The sequence below is a fragment of the Ochotona curzoniae genome, unplaced genomic scaffold, assembly GCF_017591425.1.
Source record: "Ochotona curzoniae isolate NIBS_2020 unplaced genomic scaffold, NIBS_Ocur_1.0 scaffold_1852, whole genome shotgun sequence".
Lineage (NCBI taxonomy): Eukaryota > Metazoa > Chordata > Mammalia > Lagomorpha > Ochotonidae > Ochotona > Ochotona curzoniae.
Genome location: NW_024467087.1, coordinates 25,817,446 through 25,836,795, shown reverse-complemented (window position 1 = coordinate 25,836,795; position 19,350 = coordinate 25,817,446). Strand labels below are relative to the sequence as shown.

Here is a 19,350-nt window from a genome sequence, read left to right as displayed (position 1 = left end):
TGTATATCCGCCTTTCCAATAAAAAAAATAATAATAAAAATAAATCTTTAAAAAAAATTTTTTTTAAGTTTTCTTAAAGAAAGCATTTTTAATTTTTTTTATTGGAAAGTCATATGCAGAGCAGAGGAGAGAGAGACAGGAAGATCTTCCGTCCATTGATTCACTCCCTAGTGGCCGCAATGGCCAGAGCTATGCCAATCCGAAGCCAGGAGCCTGGAGTCTCTTCCAGATCTCCCACACGGGTCTCAAGACTTTGGGCCATCCTCGACTGCTTCCCCAGGCCACAAGCAGGGAGCTGAATGAGAAGTTGAGGCCATCAGGGTTAGAACTGGCCTGCATATGGGATCCTGGCATGTGCAAGGCAAGGACCTTAGCCACTAGGGTACTGCGCTGGTCCCTTTTTTTAAAAAGCTTTAAGCAAAAAACAATAAGGGGCTTGCACAATGGTTCAACTAATACTTTCCTGCAGCACCAGCATCCCATATGGGCACTGTCCAAGTCCCATTACTCCACTTCCCATTCAGCTCCCTGTTAATGGCCTAGTAAAGTAGCAGGGGATGGCCCAAGCCTAGGGACCCTGCTCCTACATGGGAAACCCAGAAGGAGGCTCCTGGCTTCAGATCCACTGAGCTCTGACTGTTGCAGCCTTTGGGGAGTGAACCAGTGAATGGGAGATTTTTCTCTGTCTCCTCTCTGTACATCTACCTTTGCAATAAAAAAATTAGAAGTTGAAAAAAAAAAAAAGAAAAGTCTGTTAGCTCCAAGGACCACTGTTTACATTTTCTGTTATTCTTTCCTACTGCTTAAAACTTTTTTTTTCTTTGAAAAGAAGACCCAGAAAGAGAGAGAGAAATCTCACCCATTTGCTGGTTCAGACACCAAATAACTACAGTAATGGGGTGATCCAAGCTAAACAAACGAGCCCAGAAAACCATCTCAGTTGTCCACGTAGATGACAGAATCCCAGGCATTTAGGCCATCTTCTGCCTTCCAAAGAAGCATTAGCTAGAAGCTAAACCGGAATCAGAGTCACTGGGGCTTGAGCTGGTTCTTGTTATGGGATGCCAGCATTGCAGTTGGCAACTTAATCCAGTGTGCCACAGTGCTGGCTTCCTAGCAACCACTCTTCTTTCCCAGTATCATTGTCTTAAGATAGCTTTCATTGGCTATACCTTGCATGGGCTTTCTTTCAACAATGTGTAAGGTTTTTTTTAATAAAAAGAGAATTTAAATTACCTTTCTTCTCACATGTTCCTTTAATTTTACATTTGCCACTTAGCACAAGTTTGGGGGCAAGTTAACTTACCTACCCCTGGCATTTATGCCTCCCCTAATACAAATGAGAACATGAAGTTAATGAAACTCTAGAGACTTAGATTTCCAATTCTAATGTCCATAACCACTGGGTATGAGGCATGGTAAGAACTTTTACTACCCTTCTATGATTGCTGTTAGTTTGGAATAATATTAAGCAATACCTATGCATCCAGCATCAAACAAGACATTGTGGGAGAATATCGAAGAGAGATTAAATCTAGACTTGTTCTCCAAAAATAATTTTGAACTAAGATTTTACATATTGAGAAATTATACAAGTATTTGTAAACTATTTTTCTTGAAAAAGAAAAGTATTCTCTTTGGCCAAGTTTGAGGATCAAGGGTTTGGAACATCTAGCACATGGGTCATGTAAGGCTCACAAAATGATTTGATCTGGCCTTGCCAAGGCAACCAAAGGTGTAATTTAAATTCAGAAGAACTATACAGAACGCTTATTTTGAAGTTGATAATTTTGCATGGTCTGTGAATGTTGTTATGCATATCCAAGTAGTCCTTCACAGAAAAAAAGTTCTCCACCCCTGATTGTGGAGGAAGAAGATAAACTGGATCAAGTAGGATGATAGATGTCTCAGCCAGATTTTCCTCCATTTATGTAACTGTAGGAAGAAATCTCTAATTAAATTGCTAACTTTTATGGCAATGTCTAAATTCTGTGGGAGTTCAAGAGAAAGAGCTGGAGGTGGAGTGATGGGAAAACATGCATTGGGAAGGGATGGAGCTTCTGCTGTATCTTGTAAAGGGACTAGAATTTAGGAAGGCAAGAAAAGCAAAAAGGAAGGCAATTTTAATGATTAGAATTAGATAGGAAGACCTTAGTGGGAAGGAAGGAAAGAGGAGAGCAAACTAAAGCTAAAGTGCTGATGTAGGGCGAACAGGGTGTGTTCAGGAGAATGATTGTAATCCAAGAGCTTGCTGTGAGCATAGCTGAAAGGTCAGGCTGGCTAGGTGTGACTAGTAGGTCCACTCTGGATACCTGAAATATGAGGCAGAGATTAGGCAGTTTGCTTAGGCAGAATCAATTACAACATCCCCATAGAGGGCTATTTAAAAGGTGTGGGTACTAGTTGTGGGCCATTTTAAATCTTAACATCTTTTTCAATTCTAGATTCAAGAATTCTGAACCTTTAAGATTTTTTTAAAATTTATTTTATTTGTAAGTGGGAGGGGAGAAAGTGAGAGAAAGAGTGAGAGAGAGAGAGAGAGAGAGAGAGAGAGAGAGAGAGATCTCATCTACTGGTTGACTCTGCAAATATACTCAACAGCTCTGACTGGGCCGGGTCAAAGCTGGGAGCAAGACATTCAGTCCTGGTCTCCCATATGGGTGGAAGAGATCCAAGGACTTAAGCCATTACCAGCTGCTTCCCAGGATGTGCATTAATAAGAAACTGTAATCCTACAGTCCTGCCAAGACTGGAACCCAGGCACTGTATTAGAGAATGCAAGCATCCCAAATGGCATCCCCCAAAGATAGCAACTGAGAATGCACCATACCCGTTCTATGGAGAATACAGCAGTTAGCAGACTGTATTTCAACTCTAGTAAGCCTTGTTAGGGAAGTAAATTCACTCAACAAGTTGTTAACAGGAAGAAGCTGCCTAGCATCATGGTTGGGAGACTAATACGCATCAGACAGGCCTGGATTTGAGACCAGATCTGTTTCTTTCTAGCAGTATGACTTTGGGCAGATTACTAAACTTCTCTAAGACTGTTTGGTTTTACATAAAGTAGGAACAAGTTATTACCTGGTTTGTAAAGGTTTTCAGAGTTGTAACTTACATAATGTTCTAAAGAGCATGTAGCAGACTCCATAATAAATGTTAAATCCTTCCTATTAGTTGCTATAATAACTTGCAATAAAATAGTCTATCTTAATTATTACTGTCTACTCTTGCAGGTACTGTGATAGGCAGGTGAATAGTAGAATGAGTAGGGTATTCTCTCTTCCATCAAAGAGCTTTGTGTAACAGTGTTAAAAGCTAGCCTTATGGTGACTTATTTTTTTCCAAATTAAAAAAAAAATGGCACATATGGTCTGAGAGTGAAACAGGATATTTCAAATTGGAGCTCTGTGAGTGAATCCCATAGTGTCTATAAGAGAAGGAAACACACAGTTCTGTAAAAGTACTGGTAGGAGCAGAAACTTATGTAGGTGTGGGCAAGCAAAAGATGCTTTTAAAGACTAGATAGCAGGGGGGTGAAGAGCATTAAGCTGAGGAGATCAAAGAGAGAAAGGAATATAAGGGGGAAATATGGGGCCTTACTAGAGAGGAGGGATTTTGAGAGTGTAGCTTTCAAGGATGCAGTCATTGGAAGACAGACACATAGCAGCTCACGAAAGCTGAATGCCTTGAATAAAGTTGGGGCTCTATTTTGTATGGAATATATCCTAAGAGATGCTCCTCGGGAAGTTGGTAGTGCAAATACTGCCTGAGAGGGAAGCAAATCAACAGAGCTGAAAGGTTTTTTTTTTTTTTTTTTGAGTAGGCTAGGTATGAAGAGATAAAGGAATATGATGGAAAAATCCCAGCAATTGCACAGGAAGACCCCTGAAAGCTTAATGCTGGATGCACCTTCCCTTCCCTTAATTCCTTATGGCCCAAACTGTAGTCTCAAATTTATGCACCTGAAAACTTAAGATAGTAGGGAAGTGGACAACGAGATTTGGTTTGTGAACACAAAGAGCTGGAGGGGGGAGCAGGAGAAATGATCTGGCAATAAGTTAAAACTTCCCCAATTTGAATCCTCCCTGCTGTCTTTCCTTCTCCCTTGGCCACTTGGCCACTGACCTTCTACCTTAATTGTGCCTGTCACTAACGTCACTAACCCTAGGGACACAATTCCAGATAAACTGTCTTTCTCCAGCTTCAGATATTATCGGCCCTTTCTGATTGCGCCTGGAATGTTTTTACCCTTGATCCCTATCTGAGACATTGCTACTCGAGCTGTAAGGCAAAGTTCAAAAAATCACCTTCTCTGAAAACCTTCCCTACTATACCTACTACTCAGTTTACATCGCCATCATAGCATGATAGCATTGATTCAAAACTCATGATAAAGTATATTGGCGTGAAAATCTGTGAAGTTGATGCAGACAAAAGATCTTCGGAAAGTTCATGAAAATATACGTACTGTGAGAACAACTCAATATTTCAACATCTTTTGCACCAAAATAAATTTTCTACTGATTCTACTTTTCATCAAACTTAAAAAAAATGTGTAACATATTTGAGAGACAGAGAAAGAGACCTCTCATCTACTAATTCAGTCATCACATGCCTGGGACAGCTGGAACTGTGTGCCAGGCTGCAGCCAGGAGCCAGGAACTCAATCCAAGTGTTCCACATGGCTGGAAAAAGCCCCAATCATTTTGGCCACTACCTGTGCCTCCCAGAGTCTCAACTAGCTAGAAATTGGAGTCAGAATCACGACTCCAACCCAGGCATACTGATGTAAGATTGATTGAAGCATCTTAACAGCAAGGCCAAATGCCTCACACTTTTTTCAAGTATCCTCTTATTGTATCTGGATATATGTATCTCCCACTAAATAGTAAGTTCTTCCATAGAAAAGAGGATTTGGCACCCAAATTGTGTGTATCTGCAGCAATCGGCAGAGGGTCTTATACATACTAAGCCCTTAATTAAAGCTACTGATGCGGTGTGCACCGGGGGCATTGGGTCCCCTATCACAGTGCCAGGCTTCACTCCTGCCTCTGACATGCATGCTGGGAGACAGTAGGTGATGCCTCAGTGCCTGAGTCCCTGCCACCCACATGGAAGATCCAGAATGAGTTCCTGGTTGGTATCTGGCTTCAGCCCGACTCAGCCCCAGCTGTTGCAGGCAGTTGGAGAGTGAAGCAACATGATGGGAGAGCTTTGTTTCTCTATGTTGCACAGGTTTGTTTTTTTTTTTTTTAAGGCTAAAGCATTTTTAAAAAGATTTAGTGAATATAAATGATTAAGTGGGTGAGTGTGGTAGACATTTGAATTAAAATCTTCTGAAGTCGTTAGGAAACAACACTGGAGCTTGAGTAATGGAAGAGAAGGTGAGCTCTAACCCAGAGTGTTGCCCGGCCAACTAGCTTGGAGACTAGTGCTGTTGACTTTCCTAACTAGGGAGGAGGCAGCATGACGGTTTCTGTTGGTACAAGTGGGTATGTAAAGTGTGGGTGTTTCAAAGCACAACCTGTTTGGGATGGAGGAAGATGATGCTTTTTCATTGACCACTCCTGAATTGTTCACACATACTGGCGGTCACATTGCTTTTTCCAGTGAAATGATGTGGTTGTATGTATTTTTGTCCAGTCTTTTTTGCTTTATTCTTCATGAAACAAGCTGAAATATGTGTTACCCAATCTCTGTTTTAAGTAATCCGCTTTCCTTTCCCAATTCTGTTTATCCAACATACTAGTGGCAGGGATAAAGTCTAAGTCAAATATCCCACTTTTACCCTTTACTTGGCCTATGACTTGTAAGAGAAAAAATAAATTCATAGACAAGGTGACCAGCCACAGACAAGCTTCCCAGGGTGGAAGTCACACTTCCTGAGGCTTCTATGAGTTTGACGTGGAACTGCATGACACACACTAGCAAGTAGATTATTCAGTGACTCACGTTCCTAACATGAGGTGATTTAGGAAATGAGAACAGACACCTCCTGCCTTCACTCCAACACCTTTCAGAATCTGAGTAATAGTTTCAGGTAGTTGGAGGTGCACCTTTCTCAGCAAAGATTTGTGTTCAGGGTTTATGTTTGGTAAATGAGCTGGTGCAGTGGTTTCATAATTGCTGTATTGTTAGTCAAACTCTGTAATTAGCGATGACTTCATAGGCATAAGATTTTTTTTCTATGGGTAACGCCCTGAATTCATACCCAGTTGTGCACCATATTCTTTTAGAAAGATAAACAAACAAGGTTTTCTTCGCTTTCTTGTTACTCTGTCAGTTGGCAATCTGTTTTCCAAGGTCTCAGACATTCCAGGAGTGGGTCATTGCTGTTGCTGTCCTTCTGTCCCTTTCTAGAAGAGGTAGGCTCGAGAGCTGGTGAGCAGATGGAATCTGGGACGGAGCAGAGTGGAAACTGGAGAGATCTGGCGAGGTCCATTTCTGATCCCTGTTTCGTTTGCTGAATATAAACAGAGGGAAAAGATATTTCACGTAGTTTCAATACCAGTTCTCCCTGTGTGTCATTAAAGTTCAGTTTTGTGGAAGGACAGATGAGGAACAGGACATTTCAAAGCCCACCTTTCTTTTTGATCTCTTCTAACTCTGTTTTATGTTGCTTACAAAAACATGTACGAACTCAGAGTGTGACAGTATTAAGGAGCTATTATTTTGAACAAATGGTCCTGAAATATTGTGTTACTATCTTTTAAATATTACCTGTCTGTCCTTCCAGTTGCATTTAGAAACTGTGTTTAGAAACTGGTCTTATGAAAGAGCCAAATTAAGTCATGGGTAAAAAGTAGCTGACAGGTTTTCTTTAGGCCCATCCTTCTTAAATTACTTTGACTAAAGGCTTGTAATTTTTGTACATGAGGGAGACTATTATACTCTGTAGTCAATAATTATAGGAGAGATGAGATAACTTTTCATGTATCCCATTTAAAAGGCTCTTACTAGGACTAACGCCTAATATTTATGTGGCCTCTCACAATTACTTAGGCAAGCATTTATTCCTCTTTTTCTTTCATTAGGGATTTGAAGTTGCTGTATAATCTTTTATAGCGTGCCTTCACGTATGCCATCTAAGGCTTCACGAGGAACCTGGCGAAGTAGTCCTCATTACTGCTATTTTCGCATGAAGGAACAGGCTGAAGGAGATTACATAAGCTTGTTCATGAGCCCACTACTAGGAAGTAGCAACACAACCAGCTGATGTCTTCTGAGTCTATGTCCCACAGTCTGTCCTTTAGCACACACTCCAGGCCTAGGGGAGGGACAAGAGCCTTGGTTTAAATGCTCCGGATTAAATGAAACGTCCCTGGGACAATAATGATGTCGAATTTCCTGTTTTCCTTCTCGAGTCCAGAATCTGGGATACTTTAGTAGCATTGAGAGACAAGGGTCCTGTAGTACAATGAATGCCCCACCCCCATGAAGAAGAATAGAGCCTCTGCTATTTGAATTTGTTAATATTTTAACTTTTTAAAAATCCACCATCATTTCCAAAGTATCTGCCAAGATAGTACTTTATTGCTTGATTTTCTTGAAGATAGATATCATTTTGTTATGAATAGCAGGGAAATAAATCTACATGTTTAAAAGAAAACTTATTTTAAGCTTCGTATTGATGCCAGCTTTGTGGCACAGCAGAAAGTGCTGTGCCAGTTCCACACCCAGATGCTCTACTTTTCATCTAGCTTCCTGCTAATGTATACCCTGGGACCAGCAAGTCCTGGGGCCCCTTCCACCCGTGTGGGAAACCTAGTGGAGCTCCTGGATCCAGGCTTCAGCCTAGTCCAGCCCTAGCTATTGCTGGCATTTGGAAGTGAGCCAGAGGATTAAAAAAAAAAAAATCATTCTCTCTCATTTGCACTCACTCTGCCTTCTAAAGAAATAACTGGATAGATTTTACAGTTTCAAGCGGAAATTTTAAGAATTATAATTATTAGCAATTAGAGCATATGTTGTGAACTTTTAAATGTAAATTTGGGGGCTGGTGCCATAGCATAGTAAACTCAGCACCTGCCTGCAGTGCTGGCATCCCATAAGGGCACCATTTCAAGTCCCAGATGTTCCACTTCCAATCTGGCTCCATGCTAATGACCTGGGAAACCAGTGGAGAATAGCCCAAGGTCTTTGGGCCCCTGCACCTACATGTGAGACCCAAAAGAAGCTCCAGGCTCCCAGCTTCTGACAGGCCCAGCTCTGGCCATTGTGACCATTTGGGTAGTGAACCAGCCTTGGTGGCCTGTCCTTGAGGTATCTCACATATAATCCAAAATATGAAAAAATTCAAAAACGAGACACATATGATCCCAAACATTTAAGGATAAAGGATATTCAACCTATATGAAAATAAACAGTTGAGTTTTTTTGAGGGTTTGTATGTGCGTGTGTGATTCACATCCTTTAAGTTACTCACAAATTAGAGCAAGGCTTTTAGAGGTCGCCTAGCATTTGTCTCAAACTTTGTGTGCTGCTGTTCTATATGATATAAATCATAGAGATGGGAAATAATTATCTATCACAAATGTGGTTGCTTAAAATATGTGTAAAGATGCCCAGTGTGGTAGCCTCGTGGCTAAAGTCCTTACCTTGTATGTGCTGGGATCCCGTATGGGCGCCAGTTTGCATCCCGGCAGCTCCACTTCCCATCCAGCTCCCTGCTTGTGGCCTGGGAAAGCAGTGGAGGATGGTCCAAAGCCTTGGGACCCTGCACCCATGTGGGAAACCAGAAAGAAGCTCCTGGCTCCTGGCTTCATATCAGCTAAGCTCCAGCCGTTGTGGCCACTTAGGGCATGAACCAGTGGATGAAAGATCTTTCTGTCTCTTCTCTCTGTAAATCTGCCTTTCCAATAAAAATAAATAAGTTTGCGGGGGAAAAAGAGAAAGTTGGAATGAATCCCATCAAGTTTTTTTTATTCGGTGTTGAACCTCATATTAGTGAAATCTAAATTACTTTTAGACTTACTGTTCCTAGGTTGTAACTTAGCTTATAAAATCTTACTTTTTGTTATTAACGTTTAAAGTAATTACTATCATATTTAACTGAAGACCTTTCTTTTTGCTTCATAGATCCTAAGACCACTGTGAAAGAGTTTTACCCACCTATCTACAGTAAAGTCCATCTTTAGTGGCCTTTTAATATTATAGGTAAGAGCAGCTAATGAAGGAACAAGTTCTGTCAGATTTTTGTTTATTTGATTTTTTTTTTTTATAGTCTGGCTTTAGTTAGTTTTTAAAATGCCAACCATTGTGTATGAGTATTGTATTAAGGTGAAAATGTAGTTAGTACTATTGTGTGCTCGTTTGAAACTTCCCTAGCATTTGAGAAATCTGGGTTTAAATCTCAGTTCCAAGTTCCTGCTAAGACCAAGTTATCTAATAAGAGAAAGGAGAAGGCAGACATTTAGGACAACGATAACCACACTGCTTGTGAAACCACACTTCGTATTATAGTGCTTGGGTTCAAGTCCCAGCTGCACTCCCGATGCTGCTGGGGTTGGGGAATGGCAGGAGACTGTGAATCAAGGACCTGGGCCCTTGCTACCCACACAGGAGACCTGGGTGAAGCTCTGGGCTTTTGGCTTTGGCTTGACCCAGGTAGGGCTCTGTACTGGCATTTGAGGAGTGAACCCCAAAGGATGCAAGATATCTATCTGTCTCTTTCTTTTGTTTTTCCTGCTGCCTTTCAATGAATAAAAATAGATCATTCTTTTTAAAACATATTTACCTCATAGAATTATTTCGGTGAATAATGTATGAATGTAGAGTAAGGCATGAGACACATAATTGTTGAACGAATGAAATGTATTGAGGACCTTACTATATGCCTGGAATCATGATCAATCTAGAGAAAGAGAAATGTGGCCCGTGTTTCCCGTGAATCCTCATGCCCTGCCGCATTAACTCCCACTGCCCAGAGTGAGTACAGTGCTCAGTGGTAGAAAACAAGTTGGTATTTTGTTGCCTTTTAATAAAATGCCTAAAAGTAATACAGGAAAGTCTCAAGATTTTATAGTTTGTGAGATATAACAAAGAGTTTTTAAAATTAGGTTACCTTTCTGGAAAGGCTGGAATATTATACAGAATCCAAGAGTGAAAACTGACGCACATTATGGGCTTTGGGTAACAATGTCAATTTAGGATCATCGGTTATGACAAATTACCACTCTGGTGAGAAACTTGTAGTGGGGAAGGCAATGCATTTAGGGGAATAAGAGAGAGACATTGTACTTTCTGAATAATTTTGCTATGAATTTAAAATTGTTCTAAAATCAATATTGCTTAGGAAAATCAAAAGAGGGATAAAAATAAAAAGCATATAGTCCTTTATTTTTCCTTTGTCCACAAATTATTAGCAAGTTTGTATTGAGACATTATTCATTTTGATATAGCACTCCTTTCTCAATTGCAAGGGTCAACAGTTTTTCTACAAACGTGAAAATGATAAATATTTATCAGATGATAAATATTGTGTGCTAAGAGACAAAACAGAATATTGGATATTATTAATATCAAGAATATCATGTTTTCACAAATATTTACAACTCAAAATATAATAACTGAGGACAACATTAATGATTGTAATATAGATCTAATGAGAACAATGGAGTTCCTTTTATTTCTGGTATAACGTTTTAACTTAATTGAGGTTCAGATTTACTGTACTCTCATCAAAATGGACTGTAAGATGTCTGCTGTAAAAACTATATTTAGTGGGACTGGTGTGGTGGCTCAACAGGCTAATCCTCCACCTGGAAGCACCAGCATCCCACCAGCAGCACCGCTTCCCATCCAGCTCTTTTCTTTTGACCTGGGAAAACAGCAGAGGAGAGCTCCAGTCTTTGGGTCCCTGTACCCACATGGAGACCAGGAAGAAGCTCCTGGTCCCTGGTTTTGGGTTGGCTCAGCCCCGGTCATTGTAGCCATTTTGGGGGAAGGAGTGAACTAACAGATAGAAGATCTTTCTCTATTTCTTGTTTCTGTAAATCTGCCTTTACAATAAAAATAAATAAATCTTTGAAAAATATTTAATTTATTTTGGTAGTGCATTTCTTTTAAAATTTATTTTTACTGGAAAGGCAGATTTACAGAGAGAAGGAGTTATGGAGACAAAGATCTTCCATCTGCTAGTCCACTCTACAGATGGCTGCAATATTTGGAGCTGAGCCAATCTGAAGCCAAGAGCCTGGAACATCCTCCACATCTCCCACTCGAGTGCAGGGTCCCAAGCAGAGAGCTGAATGGGAAGTGGAGCATCCAGGACATGAACCAGCACCCATGAGGGATCCAGGATAAAGGCGGGAATTTAGCCATTAGGCTATCACACCAGGGCCAAAACATTTAATTTTAGGGTCATAAATGAAGCAAGTCACGGTCCAGATTTGAACCATGTTTCCAAGACTGTTGACCTCTGCTCCACTGGTCAGATTAAATAGGGAACATTGAAAAGGGTGTTAATTGAACCAATATAATGAATTACATGGTTAAGAACGTGTATAGTAGAACACACTTGTATGACTTCTCTAGCAATAATAAATACATTTATTTTTATTGATTCCAATTTGTCCCTCCTTTCATGGGAGTGACTATTAAAGTATACTATTTGAAAGTTCGTGTTTCCACAGACAGTGATTCTAGAGTGACTTTGTGAAAAAGTATTTCACATGCATTGTTACTCATGTAATTCCAAACTTTGGTTTGAACACACATAACCAAGAAATTCTATTCTGTATCTATTGCCTACCATTATTGGATACCTTGCCCATCCTTATGCACTTTGAATGCAGTTTAAGATTTTGTCCTCAAAAGAAAGACTCTGAATTTTTTTTTTCTGCTTGACTTTTTCTCTTTTTTGTTGCAGCTGTTAGAACAGATACGGTTACTTCTACAGATTGTTCTACTGATTACAATTGTTTTAAATTTGCCTTGAGAATTTAGCAAGAGTGCTTATATAATCATCACAATTGCTTTTTAAGTTTGAAATCTTTTCAATTTCACTTTAGATCTTTAGATGGATGATATGGCCACCACTCAGATTTCCAAAGATGAGCTGGAGGAACTCAAAGAGGCCTTTGCGAAAGTTGGTGAGTGTTTTTGTTGTCATTGTAGAATTATAGAGAAGCAAACATTATTTGCTCCCAGTCTAAATTATTTTTCTACAAAATGCTGTGAATGGTGCACTATGAACCTTAAGGTAAAATAGTTACAACAGATGCAAAAAGGTTTTGCAAACTGTTTTTGTTGTATTTGGGGGATGGGCATTGTGGTGCAGCACATTAAGCTGCTGATTGGTATGGCCACATCCCATATCAGAATGCCAGTTGCTCTGTTTCCCATCTAGCTTCCTGATAGTGAATACTAGGAAACAGCAGATAATGGCTCAAGTATTTACATCTGCCAACCACATGGGAAAAGTTTATGGAGTTCCCCGAGTCCCCAGCACTGGCTTTTGTGACATTTGGGGAGTGAAATACCAAGCAAATGATGTCTCTGTCTCTCCCACTGCTCTGTACCTCTCCATCATTCCTTTCAAGTAGATGAATGGCTAAATCAGCACTTTAAAAACTGTGTTATTTTAAATTATATGTAGTATTAAATATGGTTAAGAATTTTTAATGTGGGGACCCAGTTCTTAACTGAGGGCTACTATGCCATCTGAAAATTTTATGAAACATTGTGCACTATTATGATTGTATTTTGTATATCATATTTTTTAGAGCATTTGGAATTATCACCATAATCTTAGAGAAATATGTGAACCCTTGAAAATGTTAGATGCTAGGGCTGGTGTTGTGGTGCTATGAGTTAAGCTACCACCGTCAACATTGGCATCACTTATAGGCATTGATGCAAGTCCCAGCTCTCCACTTCCCATCCAACTCCCTGCTATTACACCTGGTAAATCAGAGGAGGATGACCCAAGCTGCCACCATGTGGGAAACCTAGATAGGGTTCTAGGTCCTGGGCTTCAACCTGGTACATTTGAGAAGTGAACCAAAAGATGTAAGATTTTGTGTGTCTGTCTCCTACTTTTGCTGTAACTCTGCCTTTCAAGTGGATAAAATAAATGATTAAAAATACCAGATATTATTTTGCCCTTCCCCTATTAACTTGACCTTGCAGCCTTTTCTTTGTATTTACTTACTTATTTACATGAAAGTCAGAGTGACAAGAAAAGAGAGATCTTCTGTCCAAGGTTTCACTGCCCAAATGGCCACAGTGCCTTGGGCTGGGCCAGGCTGAAGCCAGCAGCCAAGAGCTTCTCCTGTATCTCATATGTGGGTGATGTGGGGCAAAGTACTCATGCCATTTCCCACAGTTTTTCCCAGGACATTAGCAGGGAACTGGATTGGAAGTAGAACAGCCAAGACATCAACTGGCAGCCATATGGATGCCACAGCATTGTAGGTGGCAGCTTAACACCAGCCCCCTCCCCTGCTGCCTTGTCCTGCCTCTTCTGTGCCTTTGCATAGTGCAATGTGTTCTTCCTTTTCACATTAAATAACAGCATCAACCAAAGATGAGAAAGCATAACATGCCATTTGGTTTATATGACATCCCAGAACATGTTTTACAAAGGGGCAGCTAAGCAAGCAGTACATAGTATTTACATTCCAAACGTCAGTGCTGGGTTACGTTTGTGGAAGTTAATGAGAAAACAGGATAAAAATTGACTACCAGTGTATACTCCCGTGAGTCCACATGTGCTGAGCGAACTGGACTGTTGCTCTTTGCTCTCTCCTAGACTGAAGGGCATCAAGTTAGATCAGAATCATTTATTATTTAAATGAGAAGTTCCTCTGAGATCTTCATTATAAATTCCTCTAATGAAAATGGAATAAGTATATACATCTCTGTTCTCATATGTTTATGGTGAGGATTCTGTATAAGCCACAAAATAAGAATTATGATGCCCCCCAGCCAGATTGTTCATAATCAGGATTCAAACTGGGAAAAACTGAGTGTTCCTGAATCCAACACAAAAGTGTGTGTATCGTTACAAGTAGCTTGCTGTATATACTAGCAAGGAGAGTAAGTACCATATACTCTGCTCTTTGATTTGTGAAAAGCGACCAAGGAGTTCCTGGCTGCAAGAGAGTTTTGGTTTTGGTTTTGTATCCCTGTTTTTCTCTGTCCCATTATTCTACAGAAATAGTCTTACCATATTGTTTTATTGATGCATTTCCTTTGAGTTTCCTGTTTTATTTATCTTCATCTTTCAGTGGTAAAGGTAGCTTAATGTTTGCTTCTTTCCATACAGCAGGTAAGCTAATACTATCGTGTTTGTTCCAGTACCTCTTTTTTTCAAACAAATATTTGTTGTAGGATACAGGTCTTGTCTTCATGTGTGGCATCTATGACATTATTTTTTTTGCAGTATTTCTAGAAAGTTAAAATAAACTCATATATTGCTTACTGAGGGGCCATGAAATACTTTTTCCAGCAAAGTATGGCCACACTGTGGCGTAGTAGGTTATCTCACTTCCAGCATCATTGATATCCCATAGGGGCACTGGTTCAAGTCCCTACTACTCTACTTTTGATCCAGCTCCCTGCTGATAGCCTAGTAAAGCAACAGAACATGTCCCAAGTCCTTGGACTCCTGCACTCATGTGGGAGAATGGGATAGAGTTCCAGGCTCTTGCCTTTAGCCAGGCACAGCCCCCAGTCATTTGGGAAGTAAAACCTGCGTGTGTAACGCAGCGCTTCAAATTAAAAAGTAAATATGTTTTGAAAATTGTACGATATTGTGAGGGATGATGACCAGTTACCTCCATGGAGGAAACAGTTAAGTTGTAATGGAGGGGCCAATTATAGGTGTGACTGTTCAAGGACTTTAGGATGGGCAAACAGCTTCCCAAAGCATGCAATTCGACCATGCAGTTTACTAAAAAGTCCATACTAGGTATATTAGCTATGTGTTCTTGAGATATTGCAGATTCTTACTGCACATGTGCCAAGTATTTTTTTAAGATTTATTTTATTTTTTTATTGGAAAGGCAGATATACAGAGAGGAGAGACAGAGAGAAAGATCTTCTGTCCACTGATTCACTCCCCAAGTGGTCTCAGCTGCCGGAGCTGAACCAATCCAAAGCCAGGAGCCAGAAGTTTCTTCCTGGTCTTCCATGTGGGTGCAGGATCCCAAGGCTTTGGTCCATCCTTGACTGCTTTCCCAGGCCACAGGCAGGGAGCTGAATGGGAAGTGGAACAGCCAGGGTATGAACCGGTACCTGTATGGGATCCTGGTAGATGCAGGGCGAGGATTTAGCCACTAGGATATCATGCCAGGCCCAACTATTAATTATTTTGTACTCCCTTTTCAGTAGTGGACACAGTGCTGCACACGTTAGATCCTTTGTAAATATCTAATGAAATCCCAAGGAACTATACACAATCTTTGGTGTACTGTTATTATGTCATTATCAGCTGTATAGTCAAAGGGCCTTTGTTATGAAGATTTTCATTATAGTGGAATTTATTATGAAATGTCTTGGCCATAACACTGCAGTATGTTTTATATATGTGTGTGTAAACATAATAAAGGCTTGTGTTTAGTCTGTCTTTTAGAAATTCATTAAAATAGTTGGCTGAATCTTCATTTTCCTTAGAAAAATCTTGGTAGTATTTTAGCTGTCGTGAGTTACAGAGCCCTTGGGCAACTGTCAAATGTGTTCTGGACATTATTTTTTTAATTTGGGGCAGCTTTATTTTAAAAACAGGCTCTATAGCTTATTTTCTTGTCATAGACAATCATTTCCTGTTTTGGAGGGTGAAGAAGGGGAGAGGAAGGAGAACTACTTTGTGTCAGTTCAATTGTGACAAAATATGGAAATCATTATATGCTTTTCCCCATCTATTAGCAATAATAGCCTTGATTATCTCCTTAGAAATTCCACAAAATCATAGTGTGTGGAGAAAATCTTCGTAATTATCACTAATCACAGGTTTTGTTCAATTAATACTGCCTTGAAACTCTCCTTATTAACAATAAATTGTGTATTAGGATTTAAAGTTCTCCTTTCATTCATTCTCTGCACCTGCCTAGTTTTAAGCTACAATCTCATGTAATTATTTTAATTTTCTCAGCAGCTATTTCCAATATTTCCCACTGGATAACAAAAACCTTATCTCCCACTTTTTTCCTACTTCATGCTTACGTTTTAACTTGAATGCTACAAAAATTCATTCAAATTAACAACTGCCTCTCTCAGATTTGCTAGAGTAAGCCACCTCAAAAGGTAACTAGTTCCTAACGAATACATACAGCTTTCCAAACACTTGGAAGGTAAACATTTTAACAGCTAGACTATTTCTTTCACATTTTAAGGGATTTTATTTGCTGTGGAAACTTGTAGTCATTTGGTTGATAACTTACTATTCAGAGAAATTCATGTCATGTGCCTCTTTTTATGTTTATTTTAGTCCTATAAATACTTGCCTTTAAATTTGACTTTTTTTTTTCCTCAGCATTCTCTTCTGATTTTTTTAAAATGTAAATTCAGCACTTTTGCAATAAAAGAATAATGGGGTTTCTTAATGACTAGGAGTAGCAGGAGTATATTCCTATGAGGTTACCCACCAGACTAAGCCAAAAGTTTTTGGTTGTGGGGAATGTAGCAGTACCAAATTTTTCTCATCCCAGGAAGTTGAGTTGTTTCCAATTATATGATATTCTCTAGAATATAAAAACCACATAAGGATGATGCCACAGAAAACATGGTGGTTTAGTTTCATTTACTTTTTAGCATTCAGTAAAGCTCTACCAGTACATATTTATTTAATTATGCTTTAAAAAATAACTCAACTTTAGAAAGAAAAACTAAACAATGTTCTTTCACTGTTCCATCTGGTTAATTATCTGTGCAATATTAAAGGTGGAGGTGTTCAGCTTGTCTGAAAATGATGCTTTACTGGTGTAACATGTGGAAGGTGATAGAAATTTACATAGGTGGGTACCTAGGTAGGTGCAAGAGCTCATACATGTGTGAGGGCACTCATGTCACTGTGAATAAAGCTATTTTTCAAGCAAGGAAATGGTAGCAAATAAAGTGATGACCAAACTGCTGGAAATTTTTAGTCAGAAAAGGATTGATAAACAACATTTCGGATTGGCTGGTCTCAGCCCTTTAAAAATGTGCCATGCTCAGCTGGACTTGACTCTACCTTTGGGAGTGCCCCACTGTTACGAAGAATTCAACTGTAGCAACTTCAAGTCTACCCTTAGCTGGGATTCATTAAACTCCCTCTCTTACATTTGCTGGAGTGAGCCACCTCAAAAGGTATAAGCAAACCCCATGTTTAGCTGAGCATCTGGAGTTGCTTAGCAGCTGTCTTTTCTAAAGTTTTAAAGCCTAATGAAAGCTTGACTTTACTGCTTAGATCTTAGAATGGAACACAGCCTAAATTCTGCACAAGTTTTTTGGGCTGAGTCTTAAAATCAGTATTTTTGTGAACTTTCATGGGCATGAGACAGAGAGAGAGATAGAATCCATTTGTTGTTAAACATGTAGATTCATTTTATCATTTCCTTAGGCAAAAAAATCTATCAGATATATTGGCCAAACTCAATTGATTCTTTAAGCTCAGGTTTTTTGAAAGGATATGTGTCTGCACTTGATTGGTTTTCTTCCTTAGTCCTAATGAGCACTGTCTGGAGTTAACAGACGCTGCATCTGGGTGGCAGATGAGGGCACACAATATGCGACACCAGATTTAGACAAAAGAATGGTTAAAGCAGCACACACATACACACACACTAAAGAGTTAAAAGAAATCCCAGTCTTTGTTATTGTCAGATTTATAAGACAAAGTAGCACCCCAAAAGATGCTTTTGAAGTGATGGATTGCACCACATACCACCTGGACAAGAGCAGTGTAAAACAGCAGCTAAAATCAAAACCACTTGAGTTCTGGCTCCCCTTTCTCCAGACAAGTACTTAAAATAGCTTAAATAACAGGATGCAAGGGGAGGGAAAACATTTCCTTTTAAGGATATGCATTCTTGGTGTGATTCAAACTTCTGCAGGAACATGGCTGTATAATAAGTTTATTTACTTTGAGGTTACTTGGGGGAGGGCGTTGAGGGAGTTGACTGACATTTCAAATAATACTTGGAAGAAGAGAAAAATGAGGTTTCCTTTAAAACAGAATGCAGATGTGAACTTACATGTGTTATCCAAGAGAGATTCCCTTGTAACACTTGCTTCGTTTCTGAGGAATTCAGTAGCCAATATGAAAGATGATCCTGTCTGCAGCATTGAGAAACTCCTGGTAATTTTATTTTAGGGTATAGTGATTAAGAAAAAAAAGGCATTTGGTCAATGTGTTGACGCTTAGCTTTTTACTTTCTGCCGATCATTGTTCAGTGGCTGTATGCAGTTTCTTTTTTCTAATTACTGCTTGGTAATGTTTACCCAATACTGACCAGGTTTTCTAAATGTTAAAGTCGAGACATGTGAGGGCAGAAAAACTGAGACTACTCTGAGTAATATAGGCTGTGTGATAATTCATGTCTATTTCGTGAGCTGGCTAAACACAGAAGACTCTTCAAAATGCAGAGACGGCTCTACCCTCATTCCAATGTGCAGCTATTGAAGAGGTGGCAAGTGAGCCAGAAAGGGGACCCCCTAATACTGGCAGTTTTAATGATAAAATGAAAGACTGCTATCATGCCTACTGGTGGCAAATTTATTTTGCAGTTATTAAAACTGCTTCCACACTAGGTCTGTGTTGTTTGGGTCATATTATTATTACAGTCTACAGTTTATATCAAAACTCATAATAGGAAAGGTTCACTATCAAGCATAGGTTTGAACTCCCAGCATATAATGACATTGATGAGATAGATACTGTCAGAATTGCTGTCGTGCTACCTCATTTTCTGGCTCCCGAAGCAGTTTAGATCCTTGAGAATGCTTTAAGGATGGGGCTGGGGGGAGAAAGGGTTGAGCAAGTGGGAAATAAAATTAGCATAAAACTCTTTAAAAATGATTACATGCTATTTTGTCATCTAAGGACTTTACCAGCTGGGAGATTTTGCAAAATTAATTGCTAGCTGCCATTTTTGGACACTCTGCTGCCTTATTGAAATTGAAATTGTTTTCTTCAAAACATGATTTTTAAGGAACTCTACGAGAGGCTTGATGGAATTCACCAGTAATAGCACTAAAATGCCTGTGATCATGGGAAAAGATGGATTAACATCTGCTGATAAAATATAGCAGAGTATGTAAAATTTTTCAAAGATGACACATGTTCTCATCTGAAGAAAGATAAAAGATAGCTATGCCACATGACTTGAATTTTTACAAGAATTTGGAAGCTGTGGTTTGAACTAAGAC

General features: G+C 39.5%; 1 protein-coding gene across 4 annotated transcripts in view; it reads left to right on the top strand.

Moving 5' to 3' along the window:
• Window positions 1-19,350, top strand: part of PLS3 (plastin 3) — an 88,270-nt gene that overhangs the window by 34,580 nt on the left and 34,340 nt on the right. For 2 of the 4 annotated variants that reach the window (XM_040999905.1, XM_040999903.1), the window contains exons 2-3: window positions 6,377-6,381; window positions 12,012-12,092. In XM_040999905.1, the coding sequence (XP_040855839.1) occupies window positions 12,020-12,092 (73 nt within the window). In that variant the 5' untranslated portion in view covers window positions 6,377-6,381; window positions 12,012-12,019. Of the gene's footprint in view, window positions 1-6,376; window positions 6,382-9,078; window positions 9,157-12,011; window positions 12,093-19,350 lie in introns of all 4 variants that reach the window. The other 2 variants (XM_040999904.1, XM_040999902.1) reach the window with 2 other exon arrangements.